Source organism: Scyliorhinus canicula, chromosome 17, assembly GCF_902713615.1.
Source record: "Scyliorhinus canicula chromosome 17, sScyCan1.1, whole genome shotgun sequence".
Taxonomy (NCBI): Eukaryota; Metazoa; Chordata; class Chondrichthyes; order Carcharhiniformes; family Scyliorhinidae; genus Scyliorhinus; species Scyliorhinus canicula.
Window position 1 is genome coordinate 85757950 of NC_052162.1, and position 19957 is coordinate 85777906.

Sequence of the window (19957 nt, forward strand, 5' to 3'; positions counted from 1 at the left end):
AGCTAAACAGAAAGATACTTCAGCATCGGCCAGTCCTCTCCCTGTAAACACATTGAAACTTAGGCCAAATGTAGATAAGTGTGAATATCATTCAGAATTACATGAGGAGCCACATTAAATAACTAACCAATAACATTGTTCATGCTCCTTTTAAACAGCGCTGTAGACTGTGCCTTCATTCCACATAACATCGTCTTCAACATTCTGACATTCAGACAGGACATTGGCTGCAACATGCAGTTCGTAAAATGCCACACTGGAGTCAAATCAGCTTTGGGCTCTGCTTCACATTATTATCTATTTGCTCTGTATGTTTATAGTGTGTAATTGAGCGCGCACATACAAACCACTTTGTCAAGATGACGTCCTGTACACTTCCAGTCAGAAGTTTGCATATGCACCTCAGATTTAGATGGCTGTGTGGCCTAAAAAATGGGACACTGCCCATCCCATTTCAACTGTTAGATATCTCAGCAATTATAATTATAACTTCCTCCCAAACCATGGAGTGAGAGACATAAGGACGATCTATGAAAATCCTACAATGGCTTCTAGCCATGTTAGGCCCCATCATCATCTCCTGGTTCAACTGTAAGTATTCTTATGCACAGCCAGTGACTATTAAATCTAGCGGGTGATTTTTTGATCCACTGAGAAAGATTTGGGATCTGAAGGGTTAATGTGTTAGTGGTGTAATATCGGATGCTTGCAAAACAAGGGGAAGTTATTCATAACAAGTCATGTGAATAGTTTCGTTCTGAGCAATTATATAGCTGCAACAAAGCCTCAAATGTTTTTTTTATTGGGTGTTAACTTATCGGACAATGAGCATGTTTACATGTGGAAAACGCTATCCTTAGACCCAGATATCTGAATTAGTGGCTCCTGTTGGCAAAAATTGATATTTAGTAAATCTACTGGGGTCAAGAGTAAGATCTGTTTTGAGATAGAAATTCTCATTAATCCCCCATTGATAGGAAGAACCCAAATTGCAGAACCACGCAAGTCTGGTAAGTGTAATTTGCTGATTTTGTTTAACGTTTTGGATTTCTTTTGTCAAAGGTTTTAGGGAAGTCACTCCAACTGCATTAAGAATGAATTGGTTAAATGTAGTGAGTGCTTCAGTCAGCAACCATTGGGCTGCTTAGTTTCAAATGATGTTAAACTAATCTGTATTTCAATTCATATTTATCTTTAAATTAGCACTTGGAGGAGGAAATTGGAATCCTAATTTACCTTCCACCTGAACGGGTAGGACAGGGGTCATGACTAGAGTTTCAAAAATCTGAAAGATGCCTCCAACCTACCTTGCATATGCCCATATCAGCTTTAATGGAGATAGGCTGAAAGGGGGTGAGTGGTGAACAATTAACATGCATGAAGGTGGGTTAATTATTCAAATATGTTGATGTCACGTTATTTGCAGCCATTTAGATTCAACAGTTGTGAGCCAGATTTCCCAGGGCTCATGAAACCTGGCAGCTAGAGGGAGGGGAGGAAAGATGAAGCCAATGTGTAAGTGGGCTTTCATATCTACTCGTGAGCTGGGAAGAGCAGGAATGCTTCCCCAGAGCTTCAAGCTAACCTGAGAAAATCCCCAGGATCAATCTCCCTCTTCATGATATCTTCTTGAGTTTTCACCCCCCCGCCCCCAACGATCATTTCAACCCACCTCTCCCAATCTGCTATCTCCCTCCAGACCTGCGCCCTCCTCCCAAGCTACGATCTTTCTCCACTTGTCATCTCCTCCTGAGCCGTGACGACCCCTCAGCTGTGAATCTTTCAACCAACCCGTGATTCCGCGACCCCCAAATCTCTGACCCATGATGCTCCTGTGACCACTATCTCGCCTGCACCTATGTTTATTCCCCCTATCCTGTGACACTGTGCTCCAGCACCCCCCTCACCCCAATCTGCAATCTCTTTGATAACCCCTTCTTTGCTATGTGTCTATTGTCGTCCTGTGCAGACCTTCCCACCCGACTGCCAGCCTCTCAACCTGATTGGCTGCCTCCTGTGAAATCGCGATGATTCCCCCACACTGCACCAAACTTGAGTTCCCGCTCTGCGCACTCCCGAAATAATCTGAATTAAAATCACAATATAAAATCTCCTAACTGGCTTACACTAACATTGTGGCCATACTCCAGCACAGAATCCTTCCGTTCTGTGAGTCTCATTCCAATGTCTCTCTATTTCTCTGTCTTCCTCGTCATGCCTCTGATCCATATTGGTGAATAGTTCCAGCTCGGAGCCTGCCACGGAATTGAAATTCTTGCACATCCTCCCAACAAGTCAACTGGCAAAACAAGTGACCTCCATTGTAACACCATTGCTGCCTCCAGCTTATATAGCACCCCCTAATGAACCATGACTCCCAGCCCACGGAAAGCTTATCGGAATTAAAGGGAGACACTTGCCTCTTAATGCTTGGCAGTGCCAGGCCTCCACACAGCTGGCACAGGGGGAGTAAATGCCACTGGTCAGAATCAGTACATCTTTTTTTGTGATGGACATTCTGTGACGTATTCACATTGCTGATCATTCATTAATGGTTCCAATGGCTGATGACACTCAGTTCCTCCTAGCCCAGTTATGTTAGCTGGCAACCATGGAAATAGATATTATATTTCCACAGATGCAGTATTACAAATGAGTCGGTGATGTCACCCAATGCGCCAGCGGTGACTGTGGACAGTGGGGTTGGGCTTGGCTTTGATCCTGATGCTTTGCAGAATGAGAAAATAGCTGGAGAACTGCAGCAGGTATAATTGGCAGTGGATTCAAACAGCCTGTGAAATTTAGTTTTGAATCATGGAGCTCAAAGTATCTCACTCAATTTTCCAATTTGTTTTTGGAGATAAAGGAAAAATGCTGTTTCACCGGAAAACGTTCACTGCCCGCATTGCTCAGTAATATTGGATTAAAGGTCTATAAAATGTTCTGCCATCATTTGCAGTAGAGTCTGGTGCAATAAGTGTTCTTGTTCTTGCCCCATCTAATTGATGCATCTCCCGCTCTGGAGCAGTGGTTAATTTGGCAGAAATCTGGTGCTGAGTACTGAGATGAGACAGGCCAATGATGCAATTGCACAAATGACACTAAATTGGCGAAAACAAATCAAAGTCCATACAGTTCACCTTCCACCATTCTGAGAGTGGTTTGATAGCCAGGTAATGGAGGTGTTAACTATCTGCAAAGGGTTAATTGCCACTATCTACAGCAGACTCAGACAAGCGGAAAGAAAGTCCCCAGTAGTGGAAACCGATGGGGACCATCGGTCCTGAGTCACCTGACCCTCCAATGCTACTGCACATGTCAGGTCTCAAATCACTCATGCCTCATATTATGTTTGAAAGAAACGTAATTTGTAATTGTGCATGATATAATTGCAGCGTTACTGGGAAGGGGCCGGGGAGGATGACAAACTGAAGAGCTGTCACAGACTTAATGGACTAAATGGCCTCCTTCACTGCTCTATCATGTAATGATATCTGATGCAGTGCATGGGAAAAGAGGCCCTTTTCATTTGCTAAATTCTTCTGTTAATAATTTGAAACATTTTGCTCAAGCGGAGTGGATTATTTTTTATCCATTTGTGGGATGTGGACTTCACTAACTGGGTTTGCTAAGCCATTTCAAGAGTTAACTACATTGCTGTGGATCTAGAATCACGTGTAGGTCAGACCCAATGTGGACGGCAGATTTCTTTCCTGGGGCGGTACGGTAGCACAGTGGTTAGCACAGTTCCTTCACAGCGAAAGGGTCCCAGTTCAATTCCCAGCTTGGGTCGCTGTCTGTGCGGAGTCTGCACGTTCTCTCCATATCTGAGTGGATTTCGTCCAGGTGCTCCGGTTTCCTCCCACAAGTACCAAAAGACGTGCTGTTAGGTGAATATGACATTCTGAATTCCCCCTCAGAGCACCTGAACAGGTGCCGGAATGTGGCGACTCGGGGATTTTCACAGTAACTTCATTGCAGTGTTAATGCAAGCCTACTTGTGACAATAATAAAAAAGATTATTATTACAATCTTTAAAACAAAAAGTTAAATTTAGAATACCCAATTTGTTTTTTTCCAATTAAGGGGCAATTTAGCGTGGCCAATATACCTACCCTGCACATCTTTGGGTTTGTGGGGTTGAGACACACGCAGAATCAGAGAGACTACGCAAACTTCACACAGACACATGACCCACCATGCTGGCCGAAATCATTACAATCTTTGAAGTGAGAAAGTTCTGTGTGTCTGTTTCTTAAGAAAAGGAAGTCTGACATAGCCTCAAAATAAGGGGAAGTAGATTTAGGACTGAGTTTAGGAGGAACTTCTTCACCCAAAGGGTTGTGAATCTATGGAATTCCTTGCCTAGTGAAGCAGTTGAGGCTCCTTCATTAAAGGTTTTTAAGGTAAAGATAAGGTAAAGGGCAGCACGGTAGCATGGTGGTTAGCATAAATGCTTCACAGCTCCAGGGTCCCAGGTTCGATTCCCGGCTGGGTCACTGTCTGTGCGGAGTCTGCACGTCCTCCCCGTGTGTGCGTGGGTTTCCTCCGGGTGCTCCGGTTTCCTCCCACAGTCCAAAGGTGTGCGGGTTAGGTGGATTGGCCATGATAAATTGCCCGTAGTGTCCTAAAAAGTAAGGTTAAGGGGGGGTTGTTGGGTTACGGGTATAGGGTGAATACGTGGGTTTGAGTAGGGTGATCATGACTCGGCACAACATCGAGGGCCGAAGGGCCTGTTCTGTGCTGTACTGTTCTATGTTCTATGTTCTTCTATGTTCTATAGATAGTTTTTTGAAGAATAAAGGGATTAAGGGTTATGGTGTTCGGGCCGGAAACTGGAGCTGAGTCCACAAAAGATCAGCCATGATCTCATTGAATGGCGGAGCAGGCTCGAGGGGCCAGATGGCCTACTCCTGCTCCTAGTTCTTATGTTCTTATGATATCAAGTTGTGATGGGGATTCCCTCAGAGCTGGCCCAATTTTCCAATCCTAACCACTGCTCAGTAACCTTGTTTTCACACTTCCAGCAAAGTTGCATCGGTGGAATGGGGATGCTTCAAAAATCTCCATGCCGTAAGATTTTGGAAGGCATCAAATCCTAAAAGGGAAATAGAACCATTCATACTCTAAAACGGGATATTGTAAAATCTTACCTACTGGAAAAATGCAGAAACCTTTACAGCAACTTTGAAAATTAGTCCCCTCTCTTTCCCTATTCTTTGTTGAAGGCTAGGCAATCATTTGATGCCTCTCTAAACTTCAGCTGTCAGTTTGACTAATTTCTGAGCACTCTGGGATTCAGGTCAGAAGCTCGTGGGTTAAAACCCCACTCCAAGGGTGACACCTCACTGAGGACTTAAGTGTTGCATTGGTAATCCTTCAGATGTAATGCTGAACTACAGAGCTGTCCACCTGAGGCTAGATTTTTAAGCCTGGATGAGGAAGAGCATGGAGATGAGAAGGCCCAGAATTTGGCCTTGCTGACCAGTATGCCAATTCTTTGCCACCATGCCTCAGTATTTTCAGGTGTAACAGGGCTACCTGACCAGAAACGGCAACTGACCAATTAAACCCATTTAAAGGCCGACCTGGAATATTTTTACATTTACAAATCTAAAAGGTCATATTAAAGGAGCTTCACATTGAGGCACCGTCTCTTTCACTGACCTTATGTTTCTTCTGAGCTGGGGATCTGGCAGAGGAGCTTCTATTGACCCCTTGAGAGCGTGCCGGCTATCTTGTGATTAATTGACCGATTCAAGGAAGATCATTGCCAGTTGATTGTTTCTCCCCACAGTGCGAGTTTTTGACCTTCATTTGATCTTGACGTCTGGGCCTCAAAGCTCAATGGGAAAATCCCACACCTGCTGTTAGGGCTGCACTGTAGCACAGTGGTTAGCACGGTTGCTTCACAGCGCCAAGATCCCAGGTTCGATTCCTGGCTTGGGTCACTGTCTGTGCGGAGTCTGCAAATTCTCCCCATGTCTGTGTGGGTTTCCTCCGGGTGCTCCAGTTTCCTGCCACAAGTCCTGAAAAACGTACTGTTAGGTAAATTGGACATTCTGAATTCTCCCTCAGTGTACCTGAACAGGCTCTGGAATGTGGCGACTAGGGGATTTTTACTGTAACTTCATTGCAGTGTTAATGTAAGCCTACTTGTGACACTAAAGATTATCATTGTTATTATTCTGAGATCTTGCTTTGTGCAAATGACTGCCATGTTTGCCAACATTTAGAGGAATTGACAACCATACAAATGCTAGTCCCTGCTTTCTCTCTGTAGGTGTCATGAGTCACCAGGGGAGGCGGTGGCGTAGTGGCATTGTCACTGGACAATAATCCAGAGATCCAGACTGGCCTAGCAAACCACACAGTTCAAGGACAATTAGGGATGGGTAATGAATGCTGCTCCAGCCAGTGACACCCACATCCCTTGAACAAATTTATAAACATGTGCAATCAGACACAATATTACAGGGTGTGGTAATTTGCTCATGCTGACCCATTCACTAGTCATACTATCTGATATTCTGCTTGCTTAGTTCCCAATTGCTTTTCCAATAATTGAAGTTTCCACCTTCCACAGTTGTTGAATTCTAAGTGTTGCAGTTGATGGTCAGGGAACACATAAAACTGAATTGCAATTTCATCCATTTTCAAGGCTGGTTCAATCACTTGTATGCCAGTACGTGTCACTTCAAATTTCCCATTAACTGGAGGAGATCTTGGGTGGGATTTAACGGCAAAAATATCCAGGCCCGATTTTGGGCGTGTTTAGCGGGGTGTTTCACGGTGGCTGCAGCGCTGAAAAACATCTCGCTATTTAACGGCACTTTGCAGTTTATTTTTGGCCTTGGTGAGCTTTTCTCTGCTGAGGGCCCACTTAGAGTCATTTCCTGCTGGGGAGCCCAGTAGGGTAGGCTCCTCACAGATCGGGGCGCCATTTTGTTTGGCTGCCCCGATCTTCCCCCCTCTTAAAGATCCAACCCCCACGCCTCCCCATTTTTGACCACTGGGACCATCCCTTCATTTCCAACCCCCCCCCCCCCCCCCCCCCCCCCCCCTCAACCTGGCAAGGCCACCTGGGCCCAATCCCTGGGAGTGACAAACTGGCACCTGGGCATCCTGGTACTGCCACCCTGGCACTTACAGGGGGTCCAGGTGGCACATGCAAGGGTACCAGGCTGGCAGTGCTAAGGTGCCCCGGTGCTAGAGGGAGTACGAGGGTGCCACACTACCCTGTCCTCAACCACCCGTGATTGCTAATGGTCTGGGAGACCTCCCAGGTGCCATTGCACCTGGCCCACATTTGTGGAAACCAGTACTAAATGGCACCCTGGCAAGGTGTGCCAGGCCTGGCTGTTATGTCCCGGGTTCTAGGAGAAGCCCAATGACTCATTTAAATAAGCTGATCTGGATCACACCCAGCAAGGGCGAGGTCTAGATCATGAAGTCTCGTGATGTTCTGTTAAATCTGGCAAGACATATCAAGCTTCACGAATCTTATGAGAAGCCTCTCGCAGTATTTAAAGGCTTCTTCCCGACACCAAATCGGGCCCGGTGAGGCCGTCAAATTGCACCCGTTAAGCCATCTTCTGTCTATTCCTCTCAGACGGATGCAATGAATGACGCAACACTATTTTGAAGATTAAGCAGAGTGTCTTGACCAACATCGTATCCCTCAAGCCAGCGTCACTAAATCAGATTTTCTGGTCATTGCAACAGTGCTGTTTGCTACGTGCAAACTGGCTGTCGCATTTCCAATGTTACACCACCAGCAAGCACTACAGTGGCTGGAAAGCACTTTGGGACATTCTGATGTCCTTCATGGTACAATTTTTCTTTATGCAAAAATGGATCAAATCGCGATAGCTGATGGAAGCTGACCTTGATTGACTTTGTCTCAGTTCCTCACCAGTAATCCACCTGTTCCAAGGCAATTTAAAGATTTCATGTATCTCACGGTGGCACGGTATCTCACAGCCCCAGGGACCCGGGTTCAACTCTGGCCTTGGATGACTGGATGGGGGTTTGCACTTTCTCCCCGTGTCTGCGTGGGTTTTCTTCGGGTGCTCCGGTTTCTTCCCACAGTCTAAAGATGTGCAGGTTAGGTGGATTGGCCATGCTAAATTGTCCCTTAATGTCCAAGGATGTGTAGATTAGGTGGGGTTATGGGGATAGGGAGGGAGGAGCAGACCTAGATAGGGAGCTCTTTCAGAGGGTCAGTGCAGACCCGATGGGTTGAATGGCTTCCTTCTCCGCTGTATGAATTCTATGATCTATTAATCAGGCAGGAATCAGGAGGGTGGCAAATTTGTAAAGATTAAATACAGCCATAAATCCACACAATACAGCATAAACTCCTCAGGTTGAAATGCTTCCGAATATTTTTAAAATTCTGCGCCAGCATTGAATTGTCCTCAAATGAGTGGCTTGTGTAATGCTATGTATAATCTAAGGAGATTAAAGGGTTAACAAGATCATGTATATCAACACTAGATGGCATCACTGAGTAGTCTTAGAAAAGGCTGTGTCTCTAAGCATTGTGGGAGAAAGCTGAGGAAAAGCTGTTGGAGAAGTTTTTTTTATTTTATAATTTTATGGTACACAATTATTTTTTTTTCAATTAAGGGGCAATTTAGTATGGCCAATCCACCTATCCTGCATATCGTCGGTTTGTGGGGGCGAAACCCACGCAAACACGGGGAGAATGTGCAAACCCCACACGGACAGTGACCCAGGGCTGGGATCGAACCTGGGACTTCAGCGCCATGCGGCAGCAGTGCAAACCACCGTGCCACTGTGCTGCCCTACTGTTGAAGAAGTTGATCAAGAAGGATAGTGTGAGGTTGAGTTAGAGTGTAGGTTGTATTAGAGAGAGATAATTAATTACTGCGAAATAGATTCAATACTATTATTTTGTTAGCTGTTACTCAATAAAGTGTGTGAACCATTTCAAGTAGTGCAAAATAAACTAGCTTTGGTTTAAACATATAGTTTTATGTTCTTTGTAATCACTATGACTTTGGCTACCTTGGAGAACAATACAAGGGATATAACAACTTGCAAAGCCATTTCAGAACTAATCACATTGCTGTGGTTCTGGAGTCACACGTAGGCCACACTGGGTAAGGACAGCAGATTTTCTTCCCATGAAGGACATTAATGAAGCAGATAGGTTTTGAATGACACTCGACAATAGCTTTGTGTTTATCACTAGCCTATTGATTCCAGATTTTTATTGGATTCAAATTTCATCATTTGCCACGATGGGATTCAAACCCAGATCCCCTGGACGTTAGCCTGGGTCTCTAGATTGTCCAATGACAATGCCATTATGTCACCATCTCCTGCTACCTTTAAACATTAATATTGAAGGAGCAATTGCTGCCCCAAATTGATAACTATGCATCTCAATGGCCATTCTTATATTTGGGCCCAAATAGCAAGTTTTAGTGTATGATGTTCAATCGGAGGGACACCAATGTGGAGATCGATCTTGCCCAACATTTCAAAAACTCCGTTATGTATAATTCAGATATGTGGAACCAACTGCAACAAAACCGATTAACCAAAATGTTCGTTAAGGCCCCCATCTGCGATAACCACAGGTTCACGCCTGCGACACTGGATAACACCCACAAAAGGTGGAGACGGGTCGGGGAGACGCTGACAGTTTGGGACTCGTACACTGACAACAGACTAACAACACTCGAGGAACTAACAGAGAAGTTTCAGCTGACAGAGGGAAACAAGCTAAGAAAAATGCAGGTCAAAAACTTCTTAAGTAGGGAAACAAGGACATACCCACTACCACCACAACAATCATTGCTAGAGGACCTACTGGAAGCGAATATCTTAGGGAAGGGGAACTGCAGCGACCTATGGGCGACAACTGGGAAGAGCACACATACCACTAGACGAGACAAGGGAAAAATAAGAGGATTTAGGGTTTGAAATAGGGTGGGGAATCGCTACTCGGCCCTTTGGCTAAGGCGAGTGTGAGGTTGTAATGCTGGATCTCATATGTCTCTCTTGTGGGGACCATGAATTGGATTCAATTTGAATTGGTTTTTGGAGCAGGAAAGGAGCTAGCTCAGGGGTTTGCCCCTGAGCTCTGGCTTTGTAACTCTAATAAAGTAATTTAAAAAAAAGAAATAGGGTGTAGACTCTGGAGCGAAGCACTGCATTGGGTCAACTCCACCTCCACTTGTGCAAGGCTGAGCCTAATGCAGCTGAAAGTGGTACACAGATCTCACTTAACTAGAACCTGACTGAGCAGGTTCTTCCCAGAGGTGGAGATAAATGTGAAAGGTGCCAAGGAGGTCAGCCAACCGTGCCCACATGTTCTGATCTTGCCCCAGGCTTGTCGGGTTCTGGACAGCCTTCTTTGAGGCAATGTCCAAGGTGGTGGGAATGAGGGTGGAGCCATGCCCGAGAGTGACAGTCTTTGGGGTCTCAGAAAAGCATGATCTCTTCATGGGGAGGTGGGCTGACGCCCTTGTCTTTTTCTCCCTAACCGCCCGCCGGAGAATCCTACTCGGTTTGCGATCAGCAGCATGATGGAACCATCAATTCACCAGACACGTGTTTCCGATGTGAATCTAGGCTTTAATCGACTTACTTCAGAGCCAGCCTGTTACCCGTTGATGAACTCATAGTGACACAGACTGACTCTGGACAACGAATGCGTACTGGGAGTTGGAGTGGAGCAGGCGCACCTTCTCAACAAGGGGGTCGGTTTTGTGCGCCCTGACTTGTTTCCTCAGAAGTACGGGGCCCGGCGTCCTCAGCCATGCCGGAAGTGAGACCCCCGTGGTAGTGCACCTGGAAAAATGAAGAGCCTCTTGTGAGGGGTCTGGTTGGTCGCCGTGCACAAAAGGGACCTAATAGCGTGGAGCGCGTCTGGGAGGACTTCCTGCCACTGGGAGACTTGGAGCTTTCTAGACCGGAGGGTCAGTAGGACGGTCTTCCAGACCGTCGCGTTCTCCCTTTCCACCTGCCTGTTCCCCCTGGGGTTGTAGCTGGTAGTCCTGCTCGAGGCGATGCCCTTGTCGAGCAGGTACTGACGCAGCTCATCGCTCATGAAGGACGAACCCCGGTCGCTGTGTACGTAGCTGGGGAAACCGAACAGGGTGAAGACACTATGCAGGGCCCTAATGACTCTGTGGGAGGTCATGTCGGGGCACGGGATAGCGAATGGGAAACGGGAGAACTCGTCTACGACGTTTAGAAAGTAAACGTTCTTGTTAGTTGAGGGGAATGGCCCTTTGAAATCAATCGCGACGCGTTGAAAGGGCCTAAAAGCCTTGACCAGGTGGGCCCTGTCTGGTCTATAGAAGTGCGGTTTGCACTCCGCACAGATCGGGCAGTCCCTGGTGACCGCTTTTACCGCCTCGTTGGAGAAAGGCAGGTTTCGGGCCCTGATGTAGTGGGCGAGCCGGGTGACCCCCGGGTGGCAGAGGTCATTGTGGATGACTTTTAATCGGTCGATCTGCGCGCTGGTGCATGTCCCGCGGGATAGGGCATCCGGAGGCTCGTTGAGCTTCCCGGGTCGATATTTGATATCGTAATTGTAGGTGGAGAGTTCGATCCTCCACCTCAGAATTTTGTCGTTTTTTATTTTGCCCCTTTGCGAGTTGTCGAACATGAAGGCAACCGATCTTTGGTGGGTGATGAGGGTGAACCTCCTACCTGCGAGGTAGTGCCTCCAGTGACGGATAGCCTCCACAATGGCTTGTGCTTCTTTCTCGACTGAAGAGTGTCGGAGTTCTGAAGCGGAGAGGGTACGGGAGAAAAATGCAACTGGTCTCCCTGCCTGATTTAACTTGGCTGCAAGAGCTACCTCTGAGGCGTTGCTCTCTACCTGAAATGAGGTGGATTCATCCACCGCCCGCATGGCTGCTTTGGCGATGTCCTCCTTGATGCCGTCGAAGGCCTGGCGTGCCTCGACTGACAGGGGAAATTGTGTGGTCCTAAAGAGTGGGCGGGCTTTGTCCGCATATTGAGGGACCCACTGCGCATAGTAGGAAAAAAATCCCAAGCACCGTTTGAGGGCCTTGGGACAATGAGGGGGAGGGAGTTCTAAGAGGGGGCGCATACGGTCGGGGCCCAGGACTCCGTTTTCCATGACATAGCCGAGGATGGCTAGTCTGGATGTGCGGAAAACGCTTTTCTCCTTGTTGTACGTGAGATTCAGTTTCTGTGTCGTCTGGAGAAAACGGTGGAGGTTGGCGTCGTGGTCCTGCTGGTCATAGCCGCAGATGGTGACATTGTCCAAGTACGGAAACGTGGCCCGCAGCCCGTACTGGTCCACCATTTGGTTCATTACTCATTGGAACACCGAGACCCCATTAGTGACGCTGAAAGTGACCTGGAGGAAATGGAAGAGGCGGCCATCGGCCTCGAATGCCGTGTAGTGGCGGTCCTCCGGGCGGATTGGGAGCTGGTGGTATGCAGACTTCAGATCTACTGTGGAAAAGAGCCGGTACTGGGCGATCTCGTTTACCATGTCTGCAATCCTGGGGAGGGGCTACGCGTCGAGGAGCATAAATCTATTTATAGTCTGACTGTAGTCGACCACCATACAGAATTTTTCCCCAGTCTTAACGACCACCACCTGAGCTCTCCAGGGACTATTGCTGGCCTCTATAACCCCCTCACTGTGTAGCCTTCGGACCTCTGCTCTGACAAATACCCTATCCTGCAGGCTATACCGCCTGCTACGAGTGGCTATGGGCTTACAGTCCTTAGTGAGATTGGCAAAGAGAGGAGGGGGGGGAATTCGCAGCGTAGCGAGGCTGCAGATCGTGAGTGGGGGCAGGGGCCCTCCGAAGCTGAGGGTGAGGCTCTTGAGGTTGCATTGGAAGTTGAGGCCTAATAAGAGTGCCGCGCAGAGTTCAGGCAAAACGTAGAGTTTGAATTTCGAGTAACTAGCGCCTCGGATTGTGAGTGCGCCCCTGGATCTGGACCGAATGGGAGCCTGAAGCGAGCGAGATAGTTTGCTGCATGGGGAAAACGGGGAGCGAATAGCGTCTTACCAGGTCTGGATGTATGAAGCTCTCCGTGCTCCCGGAGTCGAAGAGGCATGGCGTTTTGTACCCGTTGATTTGGACCTCTGCCATCGAGTTTCATAGATTCTTTGGTCGTGATTGGTCCAGGGTGAACGAGCTGAGTTGCGGTTAGTCGGCGGCTTGATCAGCTGTGCTGGAGTGGCCCCGTGATGACTGCCCTCTGAGTTCATTGTCGAATTCGAATTCCTCCGCAGAATTGTCCGAGCGCGGAGATGCCGATCGGGCCCTAGGATCGCACGTGGTCGGCGGCAAGGAAGATGGCATCCAAGATGGCGGCCCCCATGAGTCGCACGTGGCCGGCCGCGTGGTGGAGGTTTTCCAAGATGGCGGCCCCCATGGATCGCACGTGGCTGGAGGGGGCAGAGTCGGGGCATAGGCCGCAGCGTTTCGGGCCCCGTGGGCCTGCGAGTGAGGGGAGCGATTACTGCGAGTCGCTGGGGAGTTGGAAGCTGGGGCCCTTTTTGCGAGGCACACTCTTGCGTAATGGCCTTTTCGCCCGCAGCTGCTGCAGGTCGCGTTGCGGGCCGGGCAGTGCTGCCGCGGGTGCTGGTTCTGGTCGCAGAAATGGCAGGCTGGAGCAGCATAGTGGCTGGCTGGAACAGCATAGTGGCTGACTGGGGCAGCATGGTGGCTGGGCGGCTGCGTAGCACAGGCCTGAGGGAGTCGCTGGTCGGGGTCCCATGATTGGGTTGTGGGGTCCGCGGGGAATGAGTTAAGGCTGCGGAAGGAGACCTCCATCGTGGTAGCAGCTTCCACAGTTGTTTCTAAGTCCTGGGCCCCCTTTTCCAGCAGTCGTTGGCATACATAGTTAGACCTGAGGCCCGCTACAAAAACATCGCGTACCGCCAATTCCCTGTGTTCAGCCGCGGTAACCACTTTGTAATTACAGTCATTGGACAAATTATTAAGTTCCCTTAGGAATTCGGCGAGTGATTCCGTAGGCCGCTGGCGGCGAGTCGTGAACACATGGCGAGCGTAAACTTCATTAATGGGCCTTACATACATTTTATCGAGAACTGCTAGCGCTGCAGTATATGAACTGGCCGAGTTTAGTTGCGTAGAGATTCTGTGGCTCACCCTCGCGTGCAGTAGACTTAGCTTCTGATTCTGTGTCGTTTCGGCTGCGCTCGCTTCAGCCAGGTAGGCCTTGAAGCACCGGATCCAGTGGGAGAAGATTTCTTTAGCCTCTGCATCCTGCGGATCTAGTTCCAGGCGTCCAGGCTTGAGGGCTGATTCCATAATCGATCTTTACTGTTCTTAAGTCGATTAAATTGATGGAACCATCAATTCACCAGACACATGTTTCCGATGTGAATCTAGGCTTTAATCGACTTACTTCAGAGCCAGCCTGTTACCCGTTGATGAACTCGTAGTGACTCAGGCTGACTCTGGACAAGGGTATTTATACAGCTGTACTAGGGGGAGGAGTCATGGGAGGAGCCAAGGGTGGAGCCCAGTACAAGTTCCTGAGTGCTCCCAGCACTACTCCCCCTAGTGGTAGGATAGCGCTACTGCGCTTACAAAGACAGTGTGAATTAACATATATACATCTATATTACATTCACCACACAGCACCATCCAAAGCTGCAGACTGGCTGTGTGACCTGTTGGAATTCATGGAGAAAATCAAATTCACCACCGGGGGTCGGAAGAAAGCTTTCACGAAACATGGGAGCCATTCACCCAGTTGCTCCAAGACCTGTTTGCAGCCAGCAGCCAGTAAACCAGAGGGAGCTGAAAGCCACAACACAACAATGAATGCCAATGAAAGGGGGGTGGGGGGAGAGGTGGAGGGACCAAAGAAACATGGAACTCAACCAGGCTCAGCAAATAACAAAACATACGGCGTCACGCCAATCATGCAGGAACAAACTATAAGAGCTAAATAGGAAAGGGGTCACGCCAGATGGTTAGAAGGAGAGGGGGTTCAGGAAGAAAAGGGAGGGGAGGAAGATTGGGGACCCGGCTGGATGTCAGTACCCACTGGTGATCGCAAAATAAGAAGCCGCATCCAATGTAAATAACAAAAGACAAATGATGTATATATAATTTTTCTTTTCTCTTTCTCTTTTTTGCTGTTTTCAATGTATGCTTATGATTGCCTTTGTTTTGTATAACATAAAAAATCCTTTATAAAAACATTTAAAAAATATATACAATTCAGGATACGAATCTTGAGGGTAAAGTTCTCCTACTCAGGAGAACTCAGGAAACAGGAGCTCCTCCTACTCATGTCTGTGCTGCAATGTTCGTTGACATTCAGCAAAAATTCGGGTTTATGCACCTAAGTGGGTTTCCCATTGAGGCTTCGTTGGCAGAACGGGAGAAGCTCCAAGTAAATTCAATGCTCCAGCCATGCTTTATTGTTCGTAGTTTTTGTATTCCCGAGCTCCTGAATGCTCTCACCAAGTTTCATTACCCTCAATGTCACCCCAAAAGATCGGAAGTTCTTAAAGACACAAGTTATTATATGTAATAGATTTTTTGATGACTCATTTATCATTGGTTTCCATTTGGCTAACAAACAGCTTTGTGTCTCAACAGCGCCTGCCATGTTAGCTGAAGGTTTCCTCACTGGGATCGGTTACAGCGATCACCAAAAGGAGTCGGCCCACCAGAAGAACTGTGTAAACTCCAGCAGGGGATCTAAGACCAGCATTGGCTCCTGGGAAGAGCTCTTCAGCTCATTGGAGCTCACAGACAGCCTTGAGCATGAACCGTATAGCACAGAAGAAAATAGTCAAAGCAGATTGGCTATATTGGAAGGCACCATTCACAAGAGGGGAGAATCACTCCAGTTTCAAAGTGAAAATGCAGCAGCAGACGTGAATACCAGGGCACCCATGTTTGAAAGAAAGACTTCTGATATTTTAGACATCCCAAAGTCTGCCAGGTGCAGTGAAAGCGATGTGGATTTGTACCGATCGCGGTCTACCACTTGTCAGAGTTACACTGATCTACAGATTGGAGGAGACAACGTCACACCCAACAGTCCTATGAATTCATGCTGCTTTGTGGATCATGATTTTGAAAGCTGTGATTGGCCCACCCTTCAGCTCAAGAACCAATCTGTGGGGCCGTATATACCTAGCTCTTGGTATGAAGGCAGGCAACCTTCTGGAACAGATGCGTTCTTTAACAGTGACAAAAGCATTGCCCTGCTTAAAGAACCATTGTCCAATTCTGTGCTCAACGGGTACATGGAGAAAAAGATTACAGAACTCTATAAACAGTACCTTGAGGACAACATGGCACAGTTCGCATCTCCAACAAAAATACTGAGTTCCCACTTCCTGATGGCCAACATTGATCAAATTAGCCTGCACATTTCTCATGAGAAAAACATGGAGCCCACAAAAGCTAAGGATATTGTTCTACACTGCCTTCTTAGTGTTGCATGTGCGACCACTTCATCTGATATCTGTACCCCTAACTTACAGATATCAAGCCAGCAAACTGATAAGCTGGCAATTTGAACTTAAACTTGCTTATCAGCAGATTTGCAATCCGAGTGACTTTTGAAATCCGTCTTGTCGCTCCAATTTAAATGGGACAATTGTCTGAATTGGACAGTGACATTCATTAAGTAACATGCATCACAAACCTGCCTCTTGGCACCCAGTACCGGAACCAGACTAAGCTGCTCCTGCCTCTTGGCACCCAGTACCGGAACCAGACTAAGCTGCTCAATGTGACGATTAATGAGGAAATAATTACCTCACATAGAACTTCATTTCAATGTATTGCACTAAACTGGATTTTTCAATGTGACCCATTTCCTACTGGATTAAATCAGCACATTGGATAGTAACTTAAAATCGTGTTAGATATATACATTGTGCTTCAAACTTTATGGATTGGATTCTCCGCTTCACGATGATGGAAGCGAGAATCACGATAAGGCGCAGATTTGTACTGATTCCAACTCCATGCTCCAGCTTCTCGCTGGCCGCATTATCGAGAATTACACCACGCACCGGCGGATCCACGCAAAACCGTCATTTGCATGGATTTCGACATCATTAACGGCTTGGCACTTCTGGTCCGCCCCTCCACAATGCTCCGCCCCTTTTAGGCGGAAGTCCTGCAAGCACAAATTAGTGCAAGCATTTACAAGCGGGGCCTGGGTGCCATGGCTGCGGAGGGGGAACAGGAGGATAAAAACATTCTGAAAAAGCCTAAAACATTGTTGGGTCTGCTGGGGGGGCGGGGGGGGGGGGGGGGGGGGGGTGCGAGCGGTGTGGCTGCTCGGGTTGGGGGTAGTACCGAGGAATAACTTGGTGTCAAGTTTGCAAACATGTGGGGCGGGATTCTCTTACCCCGGGGACGGGCCGGAGAATCGCCTTGACCAGCGTGAATTGCGCCACGCCGCCCCAACGCCGGGACGCAATTCTCCGCAGGGCAGAGAATCGGCGCCGGCGCGGTCGGCACGGCGCCGCACGATGGGGCCCCTCCCCCCCGGTCGATTCTCCGCCTGGGATGGGCCGAGCACCCAAACCAAAAATCCGAGTCCTGCCGACGCCGTTCTAACCTGGTCTTACCCGGCGGGACCTCGGCATGGAAGGGTCCGGGGGCGGTCTGTGGGGGAGGAGGGGACCGACCCAGGGGAGGGGGGGGCCTCCGCTATGGCCTGGTCGCGATCGGGGCCCACCGATCGGCGGTCCGGCCTCTCGGGCTGGGGACCTCCTTTGTTTCACGCCGGCCCCTGTAGCCCTACACCATGTTGCATCGGGGGCGGCGCGGAGAAGGGAGACACCGCACATGTTCTGTAATTGTACCGGTCCCATTGCGCATGCGCGGACCCCGTGGCGCCCATCTGACGCGGGGATTGGCAGCTGGAGTGGCATGGGTCACTCCAGTGCCATGCTGGCTCCCTGTAGGGGCCAGAATTGCTGATCCTTAGGCCACGTTGACGCTGTCGGGAAACGCGACGGCGTTTACGACCGTGTCAACACTTAGCCTCAGGATCAGAGAACCTCACCCGGGGTGTCCCCCTTGGGATTGGGGTGGCCTGATTCAGACCATTATTGCTGCAGTATGTGCTTGAAATGCACCCTTCAGGTGCTACTTGCAGGCTCCTGACTGCTCACACTGGTGAGTGCTGCCTGTGTCCTTTAAGTGCTCAGAGAGCCTCTGGTCATCTGGCAGCCCACCCAGATCACTCCTCTGGACACCCTCATACCCCAGCTGTTTCGTCAAGAGGATTGGTGTGGCCAAGCTCAATCAGAGGTCCACCAGGTGTTGACACAGCTCTGAAGCACTGTCCCACTGCAGAGGAAGCAGGGGATCAGCAGAGCTCACCGCAACCAGAGGACACCTGCACAGTGGCCTTTTGGAACCCTCCGGTTCTCTGCCTGTCTCATGGCGGAGGCTTCGCCAGGATACTTACCCCCTCTGGATCACCAGCTCCCGCCCCCTGGTGAGGCTGGCAACGCTGACTGTCTCTGCCACTGTCTCCTAGATGCTCTTTAGGACGGTGGGCTTAAGTCTGCGGCCCACCTGGGGAAGAGGGTGTCCCTCCTTTCCTCTGGCATGGAGCTGCAGGTAAACCTTGGACTCCCGAACTCGGGGGGGAAGGTTTTCAGTGAGTCATCTTCATGGCTGCAGTGAGTATGTGGTAAATGGATCGCTTAAAAATAGCTTCAGCTGCCAGGCTCTTTGGTGCTAACTCCGGCCCCAGCGGTTATGCCTGCTGGGACCAGAATTGCTCTCAGTTTGCGCCTGAAAGGAAGCGCAATGCGGCTGGTAGATGCCAGGAGAGGCCTCCCGGCAGCCATTACACCTCATGGGATCTATAAAGACCTCATGAGGTGTAATGATCAAAATCTCGCCCACAATAGGTGTGACCAAGCTGCACATGCCTTAGTAAGTTTATAACACGCTTAGACGTGCTCACCCGTGATCTACCAGCCTCGCAGCATCTAACAGCCTCCCCAGCCGTGCGCCGTTCTGTAGTCGGCCATCAGTCATAGATAGGGCAGGGTGCCCGCCGACACGCAACATCTTGGCACTACCAGGCTGGCACCTTGGCACCACCACCCTGTCACTGCCAAGATGCCCAGAGTGCACTTCCAAGCTGGCAGGAGCACTACCAGAGTGACAGTGCAAGGGTGCCCGGGTGCCAGGGTAGTATAGCCAAGGGTCAGGGCTTGAGGGGGACCGTGCTCATGAAGGGAGGGTTGGGGAGGATGTAGAAAGGGTTGGGGGAGCAGGGTGGGTATGAAGGGGTCACTGGAAGCTTGGGGGTGTGAAGCATGGACTTCTGAAAGAGGAGCCCGAAAGGGGGTGTAGGAAATCGGGGGGGGGGCACTTACTGACCCCATAGCAGGGTGTCATCACTTGGAGAGGAGCATAATGCCCATGTATGTGCAGGGTGACATTTGCCATGGGTGGGGGGTTGTGGGGAACCCATGAGCCCTCTTTGAGATTGGGGCATCCTTTCAAAATGGTGGCCCAATCTCTGAGGAGGCGGTCTGGTTAGCGAGCTCAGCTCCCAAGTGATTAAGTGTAGGCTTGACCGGGAAGAAAACCCCCAGGGTCCAAAAAAGCGACTAGGTGTGGTTAGATAATGGTGGGGAATCCGCCGACATAGCCGGCAGGAAACTCCCAGCTTTTCAGGTGTGGTATTCTAGTTTAAGTGGGGAGTGTGTTGTGGACAATGGCTCTTTCAGAGACTCAGATGTTTTTGGGGGTGGATACGGTCACACGCAGTACCTTATGGACAGAGACTAAAAGCAGACTGTTAGATTTGGCAAAAACATTGCAGTTAACATTACCTGACAAAATGTGAAAAGATGAGGTGATTATGGCGGTGGCTAAGCATTTAAAATTGCCTGAGATACAGTTCGATGCATGGGAAACTGCAAAACTTCAGTTGCAAATTA

At 49.0% G+C, this 19957-nt stretch overlaps 1 protein-coding gene across 1 annotated transcript; it reads left to right on the forward strand.

The window, feature by feature from the left end:
- Nucleotides 1-819: 819 nt before the first annotated feature.
- LOC119951145 (TLR adapter interacting with SLC15A4 on the lysosome-like) lies at nucleotides 820-17211 on the forward strand. Its single transcript, XM_038774158.1, has 2 exons — nucleotides 820-1010; nucleotides 15618-17211. Exon 2 carries the CDS (start codon nucleotides 15626-15628, stop codon nucleotides 16547-16549), a length of 924 nt encoding a protein of 307 aa, XP_038630086.1. The 5' UTR covers nucleotides 820-1010; nucleotides 15618-15625; the 3' UTR covers nucleotides 16550-17211.
- Nucleotides 17212-19957: the final 2746 nt, after the last annotated feature.

Bases quoted from the DNA above. Each gene is read 5' to 3' on its own strand.
- LOC119951145 (XM_038774158.1), top strand. From the start codon at position 15,626: ATGTTAGCTGAAGGTTTCCTCACTGGGATCGGTTACAGCGATCACCAA.